The sequence below is a fragment of the Sminthopsis crassicaudata genome, chromosome 1, assembly GCF_048593235.1.
Source record: "Sminthopsis crassicaudata isolate SCR6 chromosome 1, ASM4859323v1, whole genome shotgun sequence".
Lineage (NCBI taxonomy): Eukaryota > Metazoa > Chordata > Mammalia > Dasyuromorphia > Dasyuridae > Sminthopsis > Sminthopsis crassicaudata.
Window position 1 is genome coordinate 629,292,292 of NC_133617.1, and position 23,046 is coordinate 629,315,337.

The following is a 23,046-nucleotide window of genomic DNA, read 5'->3' on the forward strand; positions in this document are numbered from 1 at the left end:
TGAAACTGAATCAGCACATGGAACCTATGGGGACTTGCAGATGTAATAATAGTAATTGCTTTTTGTTGAGTTCTTTGCAAGTTCAAGGAGAGATGGGAAGGAAAGAGCCTATTTATACAGAGCCTTTTATGTACATGGCACGATGTTAAGCACTTTATAAATCTCAGAAGAACCCTGTGGCATAAGTGCTAGTGTTATCTTCATTTTACAGTTGAGGAAACTGAGGCAAACAGGGTTAAGTCACTTTTCTAGGATCCCATAATTAGGAAGAGTCTCAGGAATCCAGATCTTCCTAATCCAGGTTTGATGCTCTTTATCTATTGAATCACTTAGCTACCTCTGACCAGTGTTTTGGTCTGACAAGTTTTAAGATGAATGCCTATGTGTAATTGGCAAGTTCTTTCTAATTTGTACCACACTACGTATGCTAGGTAAATGAAATTTATGTTAAAATTATTTACACATTTTCTTTTATCAACAACTTAACACCCAACATTTTATAATACATCTACTAAAACTTCATTTTACTAATCTCTTCATTTTATTGATGACAAAACTGAAGAATGCTTTCCCAATGGATTTGCCCCAGGTCTTGTAGCTAGACTTGAACTTAAGTCTTCTGATTCTTAGGCCAGTAATTTCCCCACTATCCTAAAGATGACCTTGATTCTGAAAAGCTGACCCAATATGGATGTCTCTGGAAGCCCTTGAGATGTTATATGCCACTTGTCCAAAAGAATGTATCTGGGCAGGAATAATGCCTAAAGTTTCAGGGTAACTTACGGCTGTAGTATCTTTTTTTTTCTGAATCTCAACCATATATTGGAGTTCCTCAATCAGGAAGTGATCTGGAGGGTAATTGTTGTCCCAAGTCAGGAAGAAGGCATCTTTTGAAGTTCCTTGAGAGTAGATAAGATTTCTTGGCGCTCTTGGTTTTACTGTCAGGAAAATGATGCTCATTAATTAACTCTATCCACTAGATCAGTAAGAGTGGGGATGGGGGGCCCCAAGAGAGCATAGTCAGAAGGAGCATCAGGGATTCTGCCTTCCCAAGGGCTCTAAGCTGGGTTCAGTAAAATGTTACTGGCCACATTGTCACTGAGAAGCTTTACAAATCTCCATAAATGTGGGTCAGAAATCTCCTCCATTCTGTATTTTAAACTCTACCTTTAACCTTTCTGACTGAACAGCTCATTATCAATCATGCTTCAGCTGGTTACCAGTTCCTCAATTATATTGGTGGAGATTTTCAGAGATTACAGAGAAGTGCCCTAATACTTCCACTTGTCTGTTTCCTCATTCACATACTCTACAGCTAGAAGTACCTTGGAGAAAAAGTACCACTAAAGACTAAATAAGGTATTTGATCCTAAGATTCAGAAGTTGGAAGGGTCCTTGGAAATCACCTACTCTAACTCCCTAATTTTATGGATGAGGAAGCTGATGCCTTAACAAGGGAAGTAACTGATCCATTTAGTGACCAAAGAGTGGGATTTGTCACCAAATCTAGTGTTCTTTTCCTTCACTCAGAGGACTTAGAATCATAGTGCTGTAAAAGATCTTAAATGCCATTTTGTCTAGCTGCCTCATTTTACAGATCAGGAAACTGAGGACCAGAGATGTTAGCTAGGATTAAAACCCAGGCACAAATCTACCTGTATCCCTTTAATCACAAAGAAACAGAAAGAAGCTGTTTGTATCAAAATGAGAAAACTATGCGAATCAACCATTTTTCCACATCTGCTCCAAAGTGGAAAATGTCCTTTGTTCACAGTCATATTTCCTTATAAATAGAATCTTAGCCTAATAATCTCCAAATTTTGTTAGAAAATAAGAGCGTGCACAAACGCCAAGCATTTCAAGAACACTCACAAGGAATTCATATTTGGGCTGGTTTTCCTCCTGGTCCAGAGAACAGTTTTTGACTCAATGGCTCTGGGTCCTATTTTCTAATCTTTTCCATCATATCATCAATCATTCAAAGAAAGCAAATTTAGAGATCATCTTGACCATCATCCATTCCCACCCCCCCAGATTAAAGTGCCTAGGAAGGGTGTCTAGGCCAAAGCAGGTGATTTAAAGAACAAAAGGAAGGAAGGGAATTATCCATTCCAGGATATTCCATTATCCAGGGCTTGCCCTCACCTCCCTCCCCATCTATAATCACCATTTCGAGAAGGCAAGAAGTTTTGTTCTTCCCACAGAACCTGTGTATCAGACTGAATCTTCAGGAAGTATTCATCTGCATTTACAAAGCTGTCCACGTTGCTTTGACATACACACTCCAGGGGTAAGGTGGCTTCTCTGTCTCTCTTGTTCTCAGGAATACATCTCTGAGATCTGTAAATCACATGAAGTAGTCAGGTCATCTTAAATCATCTGGGTACAGACTGCTGCAAGAAAGAGAATCAGCCTCCTCCCTGACCTTGCAGGAAGCAAGACAATATGGCCCAGTGAGAAGAGTAGGGGCCAAGTTCACATCCTGCTGAGGATGCTTATAGCCTGTGTGATCTTGGACAAATCCCTTGACCTCCCTGGATCTTAGTTTCTTCATCTGTCAAACAAGTGTAAGTTTTTTTGGGGGGTTCTGATTCTATGGTCCTGTGATCTATAACCCCCTCGTTTTATGGAAAGTTAAAAAAAAAGAAAGCAATGCTTCCTGAGATAATGGACTTTCCCAAGACAAACAATTTGCAAAGGGCATTCAAGAATAAAATCCAGGACCTCACATGTGTTTCCCTAATGTGAGTCATATTCCTATGTCCATAATCCCACCAGTTACTTATGCTGAGTTATTTAAAGCAATTTCCTGCTGAGGAAGTCAAAAAGGAGGGTGAATCTATTTAGTCAACTCTAGCTGCTCTTCACATTCCACTTGGGCCATATTCTTCTCATCTACTTCGCCACTGTGAGTTTACTCCCTGTCCTTCCTCCCTTCCTACCCGTTCCTCCCACTGCTTTCCAGTTCTAACCAAACCTAACGCCATAACCAAATCTAAACTTGTCACAGCTAATAGAAAGGGCCTGTTAATCAATTCCCCCAAGGGGCTCCTTTGACTCCCCAACTCAAGGCATTCCCTTCTCTGGTCTTCACTCTTCGATGTATATTGTCTTCACATATTAGAATCCAAATTCCTTTAGAATAGGTACAGTCTTGCTTTTGCATGTATGTGTATTACTAGCACTTAGCACAATGTTTGGGACACCTTAAGCCTTAATAAATGTTATCTCATTTATTTATTCATTCACTCACTCTGGCTATTTCCCACATGCTGAAAATAAGTATATTAGAGTTTATTTAGGGTATGTATAAAGTCTGTGTCTTCCATCTATGTCATTTGGGCTGCCTTGTGGAAATGACAAAGATTGGGGCATTCTTATTTAGTTACTAAAAGAGTTTATCAGAGTTTGACATAACTTAAGTAAGCGTTAACTGAAAGCTGATAGCATCCTTCATGCCTTCCCTCATTCCAGTTCCTTCAAGCCCTTAGCCTTTGGGTGTTTTCAGTTAAGACTTTTGTCTTCTCTGATACAATGTGCCATGATAAAAGACTGCTTTCTACATTATTGGTTTGTTTTGGGGGCAGCCAGATGGCACAGTAGACAGAGCTGGCCTGGAGTTAGGAAGCCCATGTGGTATCGGAAACCAGCTGAGTGACCCTGGGCAAGACCCTTAGGACCTTTGTTTGTCTTAAGTTTACTCAACTATAAAATGAGAATAATAACAGTAAGAACCTCACAGAGTTATTGTAAAGACAATATGATATAATATTTGTAGAGCACTTTGCTTAGTGCCTGGTATACAGTAGGAGCTTAATAAATCTTGTCCCTCATCCCTTTAGTGAAAGCTCTCTCAGTCCCTAACGAGCTGGAATGATGTAGGGCAGGGTATTACATTAGTGACAATTAGCCTTTAATTGAGCTCAACAATAACCCCAGGTGTGTCTGGTCAACACCTCTGTTTGAAGAGTAAACAAAGAAAGCTTTATAGTTTATGTGAAAACATATATGTAATCTTTCCACTAAGAACTCTAATTGAAGCAGAGTTGTTCAGTGTAAAGACCTCTGTGAAAAGACCCAACAGACTTGAGTTCAAATTCCACATTGGATACTTACTATTTGTGTGACCTCAGTTTCCCCATCTAATAAAAGATGGAATTGGGCCAGATTGCCTTGGAGGCCCCTTCCAACCCTAGCTTTATGGCACTCATACACAAAAAGGCAATGATGCATCCCAGAGAAAAAACTATTCTCTGTTGCAGAAGCAATATTCAACACATCAACACGTTCTGAACAAACAGATTTTTGACCCAGAAATATGTGCCTATCTGCCTTTGCCAGAATGTGGATGTCTGTTCTTGTTACAATTATTCTTGCAATCACTGCCACAGGCTATATCACCATTAGTACAATGAGTCTACATTGGGAGTCAGAAGATATGTGATTGAGTCTCAACAGGACTACAAAAATCTAGTTATATGATCTTGAGCAAATTATTTAATTCTTCTGGGCCACAGGTCCCTAATGTGTAAAAATTAAGGAGGTCACCCTTAAATGCTTTCAAAGCACTTTTCTTGACTAAATGATTGATAAGTTTCCTTTCAATTCAATTCAACATTTATTAAGCACAAACATAGACAAGGCTGAATCTTATGAGGCACTTGGAATTCAGACAGAATCCCTGCCTTTAAACTACTTATAGTCTAATGGAGAGATATGGAATGTCCACAAATAAACAAAATGAGACAGAATGTAACAGATGTAAACAAAAGCCAGGTGGGGGAGGTAGGTGGCTAACTGGATAAAGCACCAGCCCTGAAGTCAGGAGGACTTGAATTCAAATCTAACTTCAGACACTTAACACGTCTTAGCTGTGTGACCCTGGGCAAGTCATTTAACCCATTTGCCTCAGGGAAAAAAAAAAAGCCAGGTAAAGCCTTACAAAAAGCCTTATAAAAATTCAGAGATATACATTTCAACCTGACACGTGTGTTTGTGTGTGTGTGTTGTGCACGTGCGTGTGTGTATGGGAAGATCACAAAAGACTCCATATAGCAGGTGGCATCTCATTTGACCCTTGAAGGAAGAAGAGACTTCAAAAAAGTGGTGATAGGGAAAGGAAGCAAAGACACAGCAACCAAAGAGGACAGAATGAGAATGGGAAAAGGAGAATGCTCCAATAAGGGATTAGAATGAAATAAGGTTGAAAAGCTGTTGGCAGGAATTGGACCAATCCATTTCATGGTGTTGTTGCCATTGATAGTCATGGAATCCAAATACTTGGGTTTTAGTCTTTGGTAGCTTTACGAAAACAGTACAGACATTTAATAAACTTTGAATTTCAGATTCTTGACCTTGGGAAATGTTCACCTCTTCAGGAAATAAAGAGGTTGGATTAGATGGTATGTAGGTTCCCTTTCAGCTCTAGAGCTATAGTTCTGTGATTCCCACAGGTCCTATATCTATTACTATGTGTCTGATACACAGCAATCTTCTAAAAATGGGAATGTTGTGGTTGAGTCTTCTCTGACTCTTTGTGACCCCATTTGGGATTTTCTTGGCAAAAATACTGGAGTAGTTTGCTATTTCTTTCTCCAGCTCTTTTTACAGATGGGGAAACTGAGGCAAACAGGGTTAAGTGGCTTGCACAGAGTCACACACTAGTAAGTGTCTGAGGCCAGATTTGAACTCAGGGAAATGAGTTTTTCTGACTCTAGGCCCTTAAGTTACCCTTGCAGCCCTAAATATGAGAATACTTCTTACATTACATTACAGGTGTTTTGCAAACTTTAAAGCACTACAAAAAATGTGAACTGTTATTATTATTGTTGTTGTTGTCCCATCAAAAAAATCATGTATAAAATAGCTGTAAACACTCCTACCATTAAGGAGGTGAGAGTCCCACTGTAATCTGTCCATTTTCTGGGCACTGGAGGATACTAACAAGTTGAAGAGCATCCAGGAGGGGGTGCCGTGGATGGTCAATGGCCTAAAAGTCATGCTGTATACTCTTTCATACACTGGCCAATGGGGTAGCTGTGTCACCTGGTTTTGTTTAATTTTTTTCTATTATTATAAAGGGGGCTGGGGATTTTATGGGGTATAAATTTATTAAGAAATGGATATTTAAAAATGGCAACACTCGCCAGTATCTCTGCTGAGAAAACCCCAAATCGGATCATGAAGAATCAGACATGATTGAAAAAACAAACAACTGAACTATCTTTAAAAAAATCAAGAATTCATTAAAATTTTCACTGGAAAAATTATAACAACAAAAAAGATCATGTCATTTGACTATTGGTTAAATGAGCTAGGGGGAGACATGACAGTTATTGTCCCATATTTAAAGGGCTCTCAGGTTCAAAAGTGATTTCTTCGTGGTTCCAAAGGGCAGAAGTAAGAGAAACAGAAGGGAGGTGTGAAGAGGAAGTTTAGACTGGATGGATGGAAACCCCTGGCCTAAGGATTAGAGCTTCCTGGCCACCATTTTCAAATTATACTATCTAACTCTCTGCAGCCAGGGAGGACTCTATCTTGAACTTGTCCCTGGAACCATCTTGGGCTTAGCAAAGTGAGTTTTTGGTATGTCTTTCCCAGAACTAGGCTTATCTCTCACTTTGGGCCACCATTTCTAAACCATGACTTCCCTCTGGCCATCCTCCTGATCCACCATTTGTCCTCCTCTCACTAGAACTTTGCTCTTAGAACTACCCTAGGGCTCCTAATTCATTTCCCTTTCTCTCTCCCCACTCCATAGTATAGCTACCTTCCCCCATATTAGCTCCTTAAGGAGAGGGACTATTCCCAATTCTTAGCATGATGCCCGACACATAGTAAATACTAAATCAGTGCTTTCTTCATCCCTATCCCCAAACTGCTGTCCAAAAATAGAATGTCTCAAAAAGAAGAAGCTTTCCCCTCATAAAGGGAATTCTTATTTAGTTATGGATTAGACTGGATGGTCTCCAAGGTCCCTGACAGCTCTGCTTATCATCTCACTGAGGGTCATTAGCTGTTCTGAGATTGTTCTGTTCACCCCTTTTTCCTCTCTTTTGGAACAGTGCAGACTTCACATAGTGGGAGTAAGCTAGGACTAAATGTTGAAAGCCAGGAGCTTTCAGAGATGAGTTTGTACAGAGCATAATGCAAAGCAGGGAAGAGGGGTCTGAGAAGATACCAAATAAGCTCTGTGTAAGCTGGATCTCATAGAGAAGTGTGGGAGTAGAGGCAAGGAACAATATGAAGGGAGGATAGCATGGGGCTCTGTCAAATTTAAAGCTCTTTAATTAAGTCTCAGCTATTATTACCGGTAGGTCATAGACCTAGAGATGAACTGGCCTTCAAAGGCCATCAACCCTAACACTTTCATTTCCTGGATTTGGTCTGCAGGAGCTGTTGGCAAACCAAAAATCTCATTTTTGTAGGCCCTCAGCTAAGAATAGATTTTACATTTTAAAATATAATAAACTTTATCTTAAAATATGAAAACCATCTTTAGCTCTGAATCCATAGGAAAACAGTCATAGTTTGCTGATCCCAAATTACAAAAATGACAAGAAAAGAGACTCTTCTAGAGTCACAGGAGGGATAACTGATAGAAATGTATTACACCTTTTTTGTATTTGGATTGGTATTACTTTAATCATCCCTACTAGACTGGGGCAGGGGCCTTGTCTTATTTAAATTCTTACTCCCTTAGCTCCTAGCAAAGGGTCTGAATAAGAAATTAAAATTTCCTATTAGAATTGTAAGCTCACTCAAATCTAACAGGCCTGAGCTTCTAAATTATGGGAATTTGACTGTACCATGAACTCTACGTTATGGAATGAGTCAAAACACCAGATGGTCACTATTTTATGATATATGAAGTGAGTCAAAATACTAAATGGTCACATGCCAGACTTCTTGGCTGAAAGCCCTCTTTGTCTAAGAGGGGTATATAAGATTAAGAGTCCTACATCTCCACTGAGTCTCATCCGTGGGGAGGACGCTTCGCCCGGAAAAATCTTTACACAATTCAAGTTGATTGAGGCTGAAACGGGACTCCCAGCCATTTGAGTTTTTGAGGTTCCCTTGAATTGGTGATGTATTCTCTTCCTCTATCTGCTATAATTGTCATGTTGTTAATTGTTCTTATTTCTATTTGTTTGTTTGTGTAAATCTAAATTGTCTGTACCTTGTCTTGTTTGATTAAAACTTTTATACTTTTACTTTTTAACTGAGCTTGAGAGCGTCATTTATAAGAGTGAATCCGAACTTTTCTTTAAAATCATAATATAGGGTCACAAACATAGCAGCTGTTTAATAAATGCTGAATGTTGAATGTTGTTGAGCTGTCTCTGGGTTCACTTACATTGAATTGTCGTTCTTCCGTTCATAATACAGCCAGATTTCAGAACTGCAGTTGGTGGGTCTGTTCATCTTCCATTCACAGCTAATCAGTGTCTCATAGTCACAGTAACAGTTGACACTCAAGACCTTCACGTCTGCCCTTGCTAAAAAGAATAAGAAAAATCTCCATTAACTGAGAGACTTGAACAAAAGAAAGATATACCTTTGAGGGCCTGCCAGGGATTTATCCAAACAGATAATTTGTTTTCTAGAGCAAATTTTATAAAATGTCAGAGGCTAGAAAAAGAACTTAGAACTTAGAATAAAGAATATACCATCTACAATTATCCTATTAGTTATGGGAGTTAGAAGAAAGCTTCAAATACTAAATGAAGAGCTAAACAGGCCTTTGGAACCTAAAACAGAAATTGTTAGAATTGGAAGAGACTTTAGAGGCTATCCATTCCAACCCTCTCATTTTACAATGGAGAAACTGAGGTTGAAAGAGGGAAAATAACTAACCCAAGAAAACCCAGCTGACCAATGTAAGATCCAGGAAAAGAATGTTTTTTGACAACCAAACCAGTGTCTTCCCAGTACATGAAGAGATGTAATTCTTCTAATTTAGGAAATCCTGGTCAGACTCTTTTAGTCTTTTCTTAAATTAAACAAAATCTTAGACCAAAGAAATAAACAAAGTAAAAAAAAAAAAAAAAACCCACCCAAAAAACCCTAATGATGGGAAACCAGAATCCATTTTTAGATCCCTTAAACATCTATGTAAATTAGCAGAAGCCCACAGGCCTGCACCTAGGGGAAGGGGAAGAAAGTTGGACTAGATCAAAGAAAAACTGGTTTATAGGCAAATAGGAATTTTAATGAAAAATGAATATAAAATGTTAAGTGAAAAAAAATAGTCAAAATTATTTAACTAGGACTTCTTAACCTAGGAGCTCTGAACTTTTTTTTTTTTTTTTTTTTTTTTAAGATTTTGGTAACTATAATTCAGTATAATTAGTTTCCTTTGTAATCCAACATATTTTACTTTATGCATTATAGAAATATTACTTTTGGAAAAGGCTCCCTAGGTTTTTTTCTAGGCTGTCAATGGGATGCATAATTAAAAAGAAAAATAAAATCATCCAATCCAACCCACTCATTTCACAGGCAAGAATACTGAAGCTCAGAGAGAGGATGAGACCTGCCCAACTTGCCCAACTGGCAACATAAACAGTTGGTAGCAGGACTGGAGTTAGAGCTCGGGCCTTCCTGCCTCTGTTTCTATCAGACTACACTGTCTCCCACATTGAAGATACAATCTGTACCCCGGTTCTGACCTTTGGCACTCCCACTTTTAAGACTTCTAAACCACAACTTTGGGAATTATTGGTATCCCATGGAGGTGGCCAGCTCTCTTTGGGGACCCATTGACAAGGATGCCAAAGAACATCTACTGAAAGAAATCAGGCTGTGGTCTCCTCTGCAAAACTCATGAAAATAAAGAAAAGTGACTGAGACCCATCAAAAATGGATCTTTTCTTGAAAGATATTCATGAACAATAACATCCTACATGCATGTCACTATAAGGTTTACAAAGTGCTTCTCTCAGAACCATCCTAGTTAGCTTTGCAAAAACTGCCTTCTTCATTTTGTAGATACCAAAAGACTCAGAGACTTGCTCAAGAGTAAATGACTATTATGTTGAGACCAGGACATGATCCTGGGTATCTCTAGGGCACAAGTCCAGAACTCTTCCCAACCATACCAAGCTGCTTCAAAATAAGGCACCCAACTTGTTCTGTTAAATGAGAACAATGACTAAAAGATGACAAATTGAGGCTTGATATCAGGAATGAAATTTTTTATTTTGATATGCAATGGAAATATACAGTGTGAATTCGAATTATTCAACCACATCATAGGACATATCATTCGCACTAATAGGGAGCTAACTGTAATTGGTCTCCTTTGGAATCTTATGCATTGCTCTATGTGTTTGAAAACATTATTCTGAACAAGGGATAGAGGCAATTACAGAAGATAAAACAGATAACTAATGACATGAAACTGAAAAGCTTCTGCAGACAAAATTAATGTACTTAGTATAAGAAGGGAGCACAGATGGGGAAAAATCTTTGCATCAAGTTTTCTGATATAGGTTTAGTGTTCAAGAAATATTAACATATGAATATATATGGTATCTCAAAACATTTTAGACCCTGTATAAGTTTAAAATTCATTCTTTAATAAATAGACAGTCAAATGGTATAAACAAAAGAAGAATTGCAAATTTTAAGTTACTATATGAAAAAATGCTCCAAATCTCTAATAGGACAGGGGCTTTGTCTTATTCTGAACAGAAATGAGTATCTAATAATAGAAATGAGAATCAAAACAACTCTGATGTTTCATTTCATACCCTGCAAATCGGCAAAGATGACAAAAGATGAGAATTGTTAATATGGGAAAAGTTGTAGGAAGATAGATACACTGTTGCATTTCTGGTAGAGTTGTGAATCAGTATAATCATTTTCCAAGACAACTTGGAATTGTACAATAAGGTAACTAAAATGTCCTTAAGCTTTAACCTGGAGATTTTATTATTAGACTTATACTCCAAGGAGGCTATTGATAAGAATAATGTTCCCACAGGCCCCAGAATATTTATAGCAGGTCTTTTTATGATACCAAAGAATTAGCAATAAAGTAGATGCCAATGACTTTGGAACTGGTAAAATAAATTGTGGTTCATGAATGTGTTAGAATATAACTGTTAAGATGGCAACAGTAGTAATGTTATATAATTATCAATTCTGATGGACATGACTCTTTCCAACAATGAGATGATTAAGGCCCATTTCAGTGATCTTGTGATAAAGAGAACCACCCACAGAGAGAGAACTGTGGGAACTGAGTGTGGATCACAACATAGCATTTTCACTTTTTTTGTTGTTGTTCGCTTGCTTTTTGTTTTCTTTCCCTTTTGATCTGATTTTTCTTATGCAGCAAGATAATTGTATAAATATGTTTACATATATTGGATTTAACATATATTTTAACATGTATAACATATATTGGATTGCTTGTCATGTAGGGGAGGGATGGGGGGAAGAAGGGGAAATTTGGAACACAAGGTTATGCAAGGGCCAGTGTTGAAAAATTATCCGTCCATGTTTTGAAAATAAAAAAAAGTTTAATAAAAGAATGTAAGTGTAAGATATGGATTGAATGGCCACTGAGGTCTATTCCAACTCTCAAATTCTTTGATTTTTGTGAAATAAATTTTTTTTTTTGAGGGAAGAGTGATATCCCCTAGAAGAGGTTCAAACTTCATTGAATGCCTGTAAAACTGTGTTGAAGCACCTGCCATAATGCCTCACACAAGTGGGCACCTCAGATGCCTCTATCACTTCTTACCTGGGTATAGTCCATGAACCCATGTAGAATTGTTCTTTCTGTCCTGGTACCCAGAGGCAGTTAAGTGGTACAAGGCATTGCATGCCCAATTTAGAGCTAGACAACAAAACCTAGTCTGAATTCTGCCTCAGACACTTTTTACCTGTAGGATACAGTTCAAATCACTTAACCTTGTGGGCCCTTAGTTTCTTCATCAGTAAAATAAGTGGGATTGGGCTATATGGTCCCAAAGTCCCTTCTAGTCCTAGGTCCAATATCCTGTGAACTTCTCTAGGTTTTAATTTCCTAATTTGTAAATGAAAGAGTTGAATGAAATTGTTACTCTTGTTGTAGATATATTAGCTTGGATTAAATAACATTAACAACTTACTGGGCCATCCTGCCCACAACAGGAAGAAGCTCCACCAGGCAAACACCAGAGCAGAGAGAGGCAGTCCCATGGGATGTTCTTTTAGGTGACTATCAGATCTGCACCTGTCAAGATAAAATAATACTCCCATTAACACCTGGACTGTCCAGGACAGTACATGCCCTGAATCAAAAGGACAAAGCAAATAGAGGGGAGCTGTTCGAATGCGAGGAGAGAGGAAGAAGAAAGTGGAGAACATAATTAAAGGCATCATGCAAAGTGACATTTTGGCTGTCTAAAAGGTGATGAAATATGAGAAATAAATACCCAAGCTCTTCACCTTTATCTCTCAGCACATTTTTAGACAAGTGAGGGGAATAGTGCATAAAGTCACTATTCTCTGACTAAATTGACAACGAACACAGCTACATTTTGGGTGGATGGGTGGTAAATAGTAAAAAAGCAGATAGATTAGAAAGTTTATGGTACGTTTTACAAAGAACACAAGGTTGTGTTAGAGGTTATAAAACAGAATTTTTAAAACTATGTTTGTTCTGTATCCAGAAAGTTCATTAACATCATGTAGACAGTCTGTGAAATATTTAGAATCATTAAATCCTAAAAGTGAAAGGGAACTTGGGAAGGGGGGAAAGAAAGCCAGTTAATTTAATTGCTCATTTTTACAGATGAAGAAACAAAAATCCAAAGAGTTCATTTTAGTAGTAGGGATAGGGTTGGGGCTAGGATCCAGGCTCCCTGACTCAATCTGGATACCCTTCTCCCTCTAGGCCTAGCTAATGAACACGAACTTCATTTGAACGTCTCTGGCTACACTAAGGGAAGATTTACTGGAGATGTGATATTTGTCTTCAAATATTTAGAAGAGTGATTAGGCTATTTGCTGCTTAGTCCCTTAGGGGAGACCTTGGACCAATGAGTTGGAAGTTACAGGGAGGCAGGTTAATTTGATAGAAGGAAATGCTTTATAAGTTTCCCAGCACTCAATGATTATCAGCTACAGATCTGGCAGGTATACTTAGACAGGGCTCCTCCTCTTTCAGTAAATAAGATAAGAAATTTCTTTGACTAGTCAATTCTTTCATAAGGAATCTATTTACCTGGTCCTGAGGCAACTGGGTGGTGCAATGGATAGAGTGCTGTACTTGAAGTCAAGAGAGCATGAGCAAAATTCTATCTCAGATACTTACTTATGTGACACTGGGCAATTGCTTCAGATTCCCTGACTGTAAAGTGGGATAAGAATAGTGGGTTCTTTGCAGAGTAATTGTAAGAATCAAGTGAGATAATTTTTGGTTGTGTGTGTGTGCTGGTGCATGTGTGTGTTTTAAGGCATTTAGCACATATACTTATTTTCTTCCCTTTACCTCCTCTACTTATTGTTTTTTTTTTTTTTTAACTTTTTTTTTTTTTTTTGGTCTGCATCTAACATTGGCTTAAGTATTACTTTTCCAAAATAGTTCACATATCATCCAGGGTTATTAGCCTTTTTTTATTTCATGGATTTTTTTTAGCTATCTGGTGAAATCAATGGACCTCTTTATCAAAATAATGTTCTTAAACGAATAAAATAAAATACTTAAGATTACAAAGAAAGTCAATTATGTTGAAAATAGTTAAAATTTTTTCTTTAAAAAGTTCAGGATAGCTAAATATGGAAATTTGTTACATGACTACATGAGTATATCAAATTGCTTCCCTTCTTGAAAGCAGAAGGGAGGGAGAGAATTTAGAACTCAAAATTTAAAAGAAAAAAATATTATTTTACATGGAATTGGGGGAAAATTAAAAAAATTAAAAAAACATTCAAGGACTCAAAGTTAAAAACCCTTACTGAGTAGACAGTAGAGGAAGGAAGGAGTTTTATTAGGGCACAAAAATTGAGAATTGGGGGACAAAAGTGAGGAATGTAATCCTACAGATTGGTTGGGAAGGGGATGGATTCCTCACCAGTAGTTGGGAGGAATGGGATATACCCTCAGCTCATAATCCTTTAAGGGGGATAAGCTGAGGTGACTCAACTGTACCCATATTAGACTATTGTTTATACTATGTTGCCTTGGGACAGCTAGGTGGTGTCAAAGATAGCATACTGAAATTAGAGACACTAAGAACTGACTGAATTCTGCCTCATAAGCTTACTAGCTTTGTAACCTTCAAAATAACTCACTTTAACAATCTGGGGTCTTGGTTTCCTCATTTGAAAAATGAGGTTTGGTGGACCTAATTGCTTCTAAGTTTCCTTCCAGCTCAACATTTGTTAACTTATGAACCAACCCCTCACAGTCCTCAGCACCTGTCCCAGCCCAAAACATAATTTTTCTTAGTTAGAAGTTGGGATTCCAAAATGCTGATCTTAAGAGCCAATTTTTCTTTACTAGGACTAATTAGGTCCATTTACAACTCTAGGATTCTTGGATTACTCTCACTCATTTTCTTCAGCTTCTATTACATAGGAAACACTTACTAAATGCTTGTTAATAGAATGGAACCAGCCCTTATATCCTCCATTACTTAGTCCATTCAAAGGCTATAAAGGGCCACAGGCCTACTGGTTGAGGAATAATTTGATGGATAACTCTCTGCCTTCCATTCCTTTTACTAGCTGACTATCCATTTTGGCTCCCATTGAGGAATAATCAGATACAATGAAGCTTTGATTAAGGGGGAGAAAGGTAGGACTCGTTTCTTTAAAAATGGCTCAGAGAATCTAAAGAACTACCAAAAATTTGACCTCATTGCCATTCATAATGCAGTACAACTCAACAAATATTTATTGAGTGATTTCTGTGCTTGCAGGAGATACAAAGATTAGATAAATCATGGTCTCTACAATCAAAGAAGGCAATCTAGAAGGGTGATAGAAACTGAGATAACTATAGTAGTTACTATTACAGGATAAGATCATTAGGTTAGAAGGAGGGAGAGGGCTTCCTGAAAGAAAAGGCATGTGGTTTCAACTTCAAAGGATACCTCAGAATTTAAAGGGGAAGGAAAGATAGTTTAGGTTTTGGTAATTGCCTCAACTTCTAATTCTCCTTTTCTTTTCATAGTTAATCCTTTGCTAAGTTTTGTGTTGTCTCAAGCTTCTCTCTATTCTAATCTATCCTTTATGAAGTTTGTCAAATTAATCTTCCTAAAGCACAAGTCTCTGATCATGTAACACCCTCACTCGATAAATCCCAGTGACTCTCTCAATCTTTTTCTCGGCTTTTAAAATCTGCCTCCAACCTACCTTTTCAGGATTATGACACAGTGCTCCCTTTTATGTCACTCCTGGAATGCATTCCCTCTACCTCAACTCATAGAATGTTTAATTTCCTTCAAAATTCAGTTCAACTGTTGCAGCCTACAGGGAGCCTGTTGTGATTCCCCACCCCACTTCCAGTTCTTAGTGCCCTTACTCTAGAAGAAATTTTTCCTTTTTTGTTGTTCAGTTTTTCGGACTTGTCCAACTCTTTGTGACAACATTTGGGGTTTTCTTGGCAAAGATACTGAAGTGGTTTGCCATTTCCTTCTATAGCTCATTTTACAGACAAAGAAGCTGAGGTAGACAAGGTTAAGTGATCTGTCCAGGGTCACACCCTAGTAAGTGTCTAAGGCTGGATTTGAATCCAGAAGCTGAGTTATTTCCCTTATTAGAATGTAAATTCTAATGAGGGCAAGGATTGTCTTTGCAGCTCTGTTTTCTAATAAAATACCTGGCACAGAGTAAACATTTAGTAAATAACTGCAGAATGAGTGAATGAACAGAAGTTTGTATATAGAAATGATATTCCATAGCATGTTGTCTATCTACATCCTGATACAGGAGTTCTAAAACTAAGCTCTATAAATGTATTTGTTTTTGATAAACATTTTGATAATATAACAGGTTTCATTTGTAATCCTCTGTATTTTATTTCATGCATTTAAAACATTATTCTGAGAAGAGGTCGCTAGGCTTCCCCAGATTGGTCAAGGGGTCCAGGACATACAAAGAAGTTAAGGACACCTGCTTTAATGTTTCCCCAAAATGTGGTATTTGTATCTTATTTTTAAGGATATAGTATTGAACTGAGGCTTTTAATTTAAAAAAAAAAATTAAGTTTAAAAATTTTTTAAATTGTTTTTAAATTTTAAAATTGTTTTAGTTTCTCTAATTTGATCAATGAAAATAGTGTCTTAATATTTGCCTAAAAAAATTCCTCTGGAGCACATCCTAATGAAATTGATGATTGTGGAGGGCTTCTTTAAGGTTCTGAAGCATACAATAAGAAAACCAGCAGATTCAGAATTTGGATTTAAGTTTGAAAGCCTTACTAGCTGAGAGAGAGAGAGAGAGTGTGTGTGTGTGTGTGTGTGTGTGTGTGTTTTCAGGTGAGAAACAGGAGCACTTGTAACTTTCCACATTAAAGTAAAAGTGAGAGAGGTAGGAAGGACAGCAGCAGTAGCAGCTGCGGTGCCAGAGATGACAGCATCTCAAAGAGATGGTGGCAGGACTGATAAGTCACTGGAAACAACACATTTCACTAACTTATCAGTTTGCTAGTTTGGGGACCAAAGTGAATCATCTTTGCCTCGGAGGCAGGCAGGAATGGCTTGGTTACAAAAGTTCATTCTGGGGAGGGGGAAAAGGTGGCTTACCAGAATTGTGATGAGCAACAGTACTTTGTAAATGGTATTCCAAGAAACACAAAAGTATTTGGCAAGGCTCCACCCACAGAAACTCATGAAGCAATGAGAAAGAGAAGCCAACCCCCACCCAGCACCATATGCTTTCAGGGAAGAAAGCAAAGCACATTTTATTTTATCTTGGATCATTTCCTTTCTAAAAATGAGCCCTTGGGAGAGGCCGCTCCTGAAGACAATGGAATTGGATTAATTAAGAAGCATTCAGCAACAGGCAATGGATTGGCCTAATGATATAGGTTTGGGAATTTAGAAAAAGAATCTTGGAGATTTATACAACACAACCATTTTACACAAAGGGGAACTTGAGATCTAGAAAAGTCATGAATCAAGATTCAAATTCCTCTAAATTCTGAGCTCTTTCCATTAATCTGATCCCTGTGGAAGGAAGACCATGATTCTTCAGTTTTAGTCTTTTAGGGACCATTTCAGATCTACTCTAAAGGAAGTTTACCTTTTGGTTCTTAGAACTTACAGCTCCATGTATGGGAATCTTTGAGGAGAAGCTTGGGCTATGACCCATTAATCTTGTTGCTAGAAACCACTTCCTTTCCACATGTTTGCTTACATTCAAATAGTAGGGTGAAACATGAGCAGGAGAACCCTAGAATGGTGGGAAACAGCCTTGCAGATAAAGTAATGTATAGAGGAAAAGCAGAAGACCTAGTCCAAGTCTTGCACATAATAGGTGCTTAATAAAGGGTTTTGGAATTCAGTTGAAGAAACAAAGATTATTAACTTTATTTAAAAGTGTGAACACTTGATTTTAAAATTGAGATCAGAAATGATAATTTTTAAAAAAAATCTAATCTTTGGGCACAGAAAGAAAATATTTAAAGATCCCATTAAGCATTTATGATTTCAAGCTTCCAATAAAATAGGGGAAAAAAAAAAAAGATATGTGAATGAATTGTTGATATCCTAATTCACATTTCTTTAGAATTTTCAGGTTTACAAAGCACTATGAGGTAGGAAATATAAAAATTATTAGCCCCATTTTACAGGTGAGAAAACTGAAGCCTAAGAATTTAAATGTCTATGTATCAGCAACGTATTATAAATACATTTACATATATTGGATTTAACATATATTTCAACATATATAATATATATTGGATTACTTATCATCTAGGGGAGGGATGAGGGGAAGGAGGAGAAAATTTGGAACACAAGCCTATGCAAGGATCAAAACTGAAAAATTATCATGCATGTGTCTTGCAAATAAAAAGCTTTAACTTTAATATTTAATAAAATAATAATTTTAATAATTTAAAATAATTTGATTTAATCCTAATGATTTAAATTTAATAATAATATAATTAATAATAATTTTTAAAAGAGAATTTGGATGCTATACCACTTGGTGCATGTTTCTTTAGGATTTATATTACTCCATTGTCTGATACCTTTTGGCAAAATAGTTTCCTCCCTTATTTTTTTGAATTATGTGTTTTTGTTTTTGCTTTGTTTGAGAAAGAAAAAAAAGAATAAAATGAAAAAAGTATGCACTGATCTGCAAAAAAAAAAAAAAGTCTATGCATCAATGGCAAGCAAGAAGAATTAGAAATCTTATTATAAAGGAAGCAAATTTGACTTTATTGATATCATTGAGAATTAGTGGGATCAAATCCATGAGTGTATTATGGCATTGAGCATGTATACCTTATTCAAAAGAAGTAGTCGAGGCAAAAATAGCATTCTAAATAAAAAGGTCTACTTATGTGAAGAAATCCAGTAACCAGAGAGGGAAGCAATCTGATGGAGAATATTTGGATTGAGACTTTTTAGATTTTAAGGTATCCTCTAATTCATTTAAAAATAATTAATGCTACCAAAATGAGACTTCATATCTTCTTGAATGAATAGCATTAAAGATAGGAAAATGCTACAAATTCAGCAGTCAGTAGCACTGTTTGATGTGCTTTCTTCAGACTTTGTGAACTGGTTTTAGTTATTTTGTCCTGGCTAGCAATGATGCTGGAATGCACTATCACATCAGAAATAACCAGAGATTCAACTATCACATCAGCCTCATTTTCTTTTCTAGAAATATCTTTCCAATACAACTTACTCTTTTCTAGTAACTTCTGATCAGTCTGTGTGGAAAATGGGCTTTCCTGCAGCTACCAGTTTCACAACAGCTATAGATAACATGTGTGCCTGCTACAAGAGACCATTCCTGGCATGATCTGTTGAAGGAACAGGTTTTGAGGAATCTGGCAAGTCAGGATTCAGTGACCTTCAGGTAGCATGGAATATAGATCTGATCCCTGGCTTCCTTTGAAAACTTAAAAGCATCAACTATAAGCTAAAGAGCCTCTGGTTTGGAGTTTGGAGAGATGAAGACTGATTCAACATTTTCCAACTGAACATCAACTAGACACCAATGGAATCAATAATAGCATAACAAGGAGTTGAATTTTGGTTTGGTTTTAACACAGCCATACATCTGTCAATGAAGAGTGTTAGAGCCAAAAGATTTCCAGTGTTCACATCAGCTTGGATGGAAGTAACATCTCCAAATTGATAGCTAAAAGCCTTAGTGCTCCAATCATCAGTCATCAGTTGCAAAGTGAATTTCAGCCCTTTTTGTGAGGAGAGTGAAGAAATGAATGGAGTCTGGATCAGCGGCACAGCTTTCTGCTTATATTACTCCTCCTCAGATAAGAGACTTAATTAAAATCACAACTGGACTGCTTCATAGGGTTTAGGAGTTGTCAGCAGGAGTTAGGTTATAATAGAGTATTAACTCAATAGAACATTCCTTACTAACCATAAAATAAAATTATCCTCACAAAATTCTTGTCAAAAATAGTTCAACAAATATGATTTTATCAATGAACATGAAACTCAAAAAAAAAAAAAAAGAATTTTATTTTGCTACTGCTCTCTGAAGATCACTAGGTCTTTCCATCTGACATAGAACTGGTCTCCTATATGTTTTGTTCATCCCACCCTTCCATATTAAATAGTAAGTTATCTTACCTTCTATTTGTATCCCCAGCATCTAGCACAATGCTTTGCACAAAGTAAGCATTAATAAATGCTTACTCACTCATAGAGGAACAAAGAAAATCTAGTCATCGGGGTATATTATGGGTCACTGGGGCAGAAAGAAGAAATAGATGAAGTATGTATGGATTTCAAGCCTAACACAGGGGATATTATGTAAGAAAAATGGGCAATTTCAGTTATTCAGATATCTATTGGTGTTCTTTTCAAAGGGAGAGCAACTAATATTTTGTTGTTGTTGTTGTTGCCTTAGTAATCATTTTACTTAGTAAGCAAGGTGGAAAGCAGGCAAGGAGAAATTCTAGTCTGGGTGTGATTCTCAGTAAATTGGAAAAACTGGTTTCTGGGAGTGGAAATGTTGGTAACCCTAGGGGTAGGGAGTGAGAGGTGGGGGGGTGACTACTCCCTCAAAGTTTGTGATAAAGGAGAGGAAATATGAATACAGTCTGAATACAGATTTTGGAGAGATGGATTTTGGTTTGCCATGGGATGAAAGAAGCCTTAGAATGAAATCTAGATACAAAAAGATACAAAAAAAAGGGAAAACTGCAGTGTGTCACAATTGACCACAATTGCTTTGCTTGGCCCCAGTAGGCAGAAAAGGGAACAATTTGTGGAAGCTGTGCCATGGATAATCTAGATTTTTCTTAAATTCTCTTCAGGTAGCTCCCACTCCCTGTTCCCAATTTACTTATCACTTTCATTGCAGTGATGTGCTTAAGTATGTAAAGCTAATTTTGATTACTTCATTCCTTCAATCCCCAAACTCTACTGATTTTTTTTATTTTGAAATATCTCTTGTATGCATCTATCTTTTCCCTTTCACTAACTTAGTACAGATCTTCCAAGCTGAACGATTGCAAAGGTCTCTTAATCTGGTGTCCTCTTTAGAGGCTTTCTTTTCCCATCCATACTGCATATCACTGTCTTGCCTTTTTTTCTTTCTTTCTTTCTTCCTTCCTTCCTTTTCCTCCTTCTTTCCCTCTCTAACACATAGCAACAAATCAGGGATTGATTGTTTTGTTGAGTTTTAGATCTTAAAAAGTGATGGACAAAATGGTAAGAATGCAAACTGAAATTAGGAAATGTTTGGCATACATTCCTGATCCCTCTTCACTTTACTTCACTCCTTTTTTCACTCCTTCCTTCCTTCCTTCCTCCCTCCTTTCCTCCTTCCTTTCTCTCTCTCTCTCTCTCTCTCTCTCTCTCTCTCTCTCTCTCTCTCTCTCTCTCTCTCTCGTGGTTAAGTGACTTCTCTAGGACCCTACAGCTAGCAAGTGTCAAGTGTCTAAGGCCATATTTCAACTCCAGGGCTGACGCTCTATTGTACCAACTAGCTGCTCTGCTTTTCTTTAAAAAATGTTTTCAGGGGCAGCCCTGAAGTCAGGAAGACCTGAGTTCAAATTTGATATCAGTTGTGTGACTCTGGGCAACTCACTTAATCCCAATTGCCTCAGGAGAAAAAAAGTTTTAATTTCCACTGTCTTGCTAAAGAAAAAAAAAAGTCTTCAGTGATTTTTTTTTCCTTCTTAATGAGTGAAATTTTAACTGCATTGTCTGCCTCCTGATTACAATCCAGCTACCTTTTCAATATTACCTGCATCCCAGTCCTTATCTAAAAAAATCCTTTGATAACAGTAAGCATTAATCAGGGGGTTGCTGGAATCATCTTGATCCTGTCTAAGAGAGATTGTTAAATTTTCAGTGTAAACATTTATAGGAAATTAATAAATGGTAACAAGTCAGGGATTGAGGGTTTTGTTGGGTTTTAGATCCAACAAAGTGATAGAAAAAATGTGTAAGAATTCAGATTACACTTAAAAGTGTTAGATATACATTCCTGATCCTTCTTCACTTCCACTTTAGTTGTTAAACTTTTACCAACCCACTACTTCCTTTAAGAATGAGAGTTACATTGAAACAAACTTTCTCTCTGTTTTAGTTAGAACAGTGTCTGGTCCTCAGCACAGCTGTCCCTATTCTGTCTTAACTTTCACTATTAGCATTCTTTTCACCTGGAACATCCTTTCTTAACTCTCTTTCAAGACCAGCTCAAAGTTCCCTCTTCTATAAAGCCTTCTCGGATTATTCTAATTCTCAAGGATATCCTTCTCTTTGAACCTTTCTAATATTTAGAGTGTTCAACATAAATGCTTTATACGTGATCATGCTTTATTTGCTTTTGCTTTGCATTTTCTCTTCCTAATTAGAGCATAACTTCCTTCCAGAGCAGGAACAACCTGACAAGGGAGAAGCATGGTATGAGAACAGAATGAAAACCAGACTTAAAACCAAAATGCAATTTACCTCATTTCAACAAACATTCTTTTTTTTTAATTGCAATCCTTTTTTTAAAATTATATTTATATATTTTTGACCGTATATATGCATGAGTAATTTTTTAAAATAACATTATCCCTTGTATTAATTTTTCCACATTATCCCCTCTCTCCCTCTACTCCCTCCCCTTGATGACAGGCAATCCCATACATTTTACATGTGTTACAATATAACCTAGATACAATATATGTGTGTAAAAACCATTTTCTTGTTGCACATTAAGTATTAGATTCCGAAGGTATAAGTAACCTGGGTAGATAGACAGTAATGCTAACAATTTACATTCACTTCCCAGTGTTCCTTCTCTAGTTGTTTCTGTCCATCATTGATCAACTGGAAGTGAGTTGGATCTTCTTTATCAACAAACATTCTAAAGCACCTATCATGTGCTAGGCACTGTGCTAGAAGATATAGAAACAACAATGAAATAGTTCTTTCTCTTAAGGAGGTGCTGAGTCACTAACTTGTTAGATGATCCAGAATAAGGTAACTTTACCTTTATGAGTATCATTTTCATCAATTGTCAGATCAGTACAATAATCCTTACTCTACCTCTGTAATAAGATTTTTTTTCTTTTTTTTTTTTTAAATCATGGTCAAAAGATATCATGGAATCACTTGTGCTTTGTAAATGACAAAGTGTACAAACATATATGGGACTGTTATTTTCCAAAGGGCCTTTGATTTTTTTTCCATCCTTGAAGTCTTCCATCCTCAGAACTATACAAATAGAACTCCCTGATCCCAAAAAAGGTTCTCTAAATAAAGACCTTTCTCAAACTTTCATAGGCCTTATTAGTGTAAAGGTTTAAATAGGAGAGACTTTTTTTTGTTTGTTTCCTGTTTCTTTCTCCTTATTTTTTTCCTTTTTTTGGTATGATTTTTCTTGCATAACATGACAAAT

At 37.0% G+C, this 23,046-nt stretch overlaps 1 protein-coding gene across 1 annotated transcript in view; it reads right to left on the reverse strand.

Annotated features, from left to right (window-relative positions):
- IL4R (interleukin 4 receptor) overlaps positions 1-23,046 on the reverse strand; it is a 46,799-nt gene that overhangs the window by 15,129 nt on the left and 8,624 nt on the right. The window contains exons 2-5 of the mRNA XM_074282785.1: positions 12,123-12,226; positions 8,357-8,498; positions 2,168-2,340; positions 784-938 (exon numbers count right to left, since the gene is read on the reverse strand). Coding sequence (XP_074138886.1) covers positions 784-938; positions 2,168-2,340; positions 8,357-8,498; positions 12,123-12,192 — 540 coding nt within the window. The 5' untranslated portion in view covers positions 12,193-12,226. The remainder of the gene's footprint in view (positions 1-783; positions 939-2,167; positions 2,341-8,356; positions 8,499-12,122; positions 12,227-23,046) is intronic.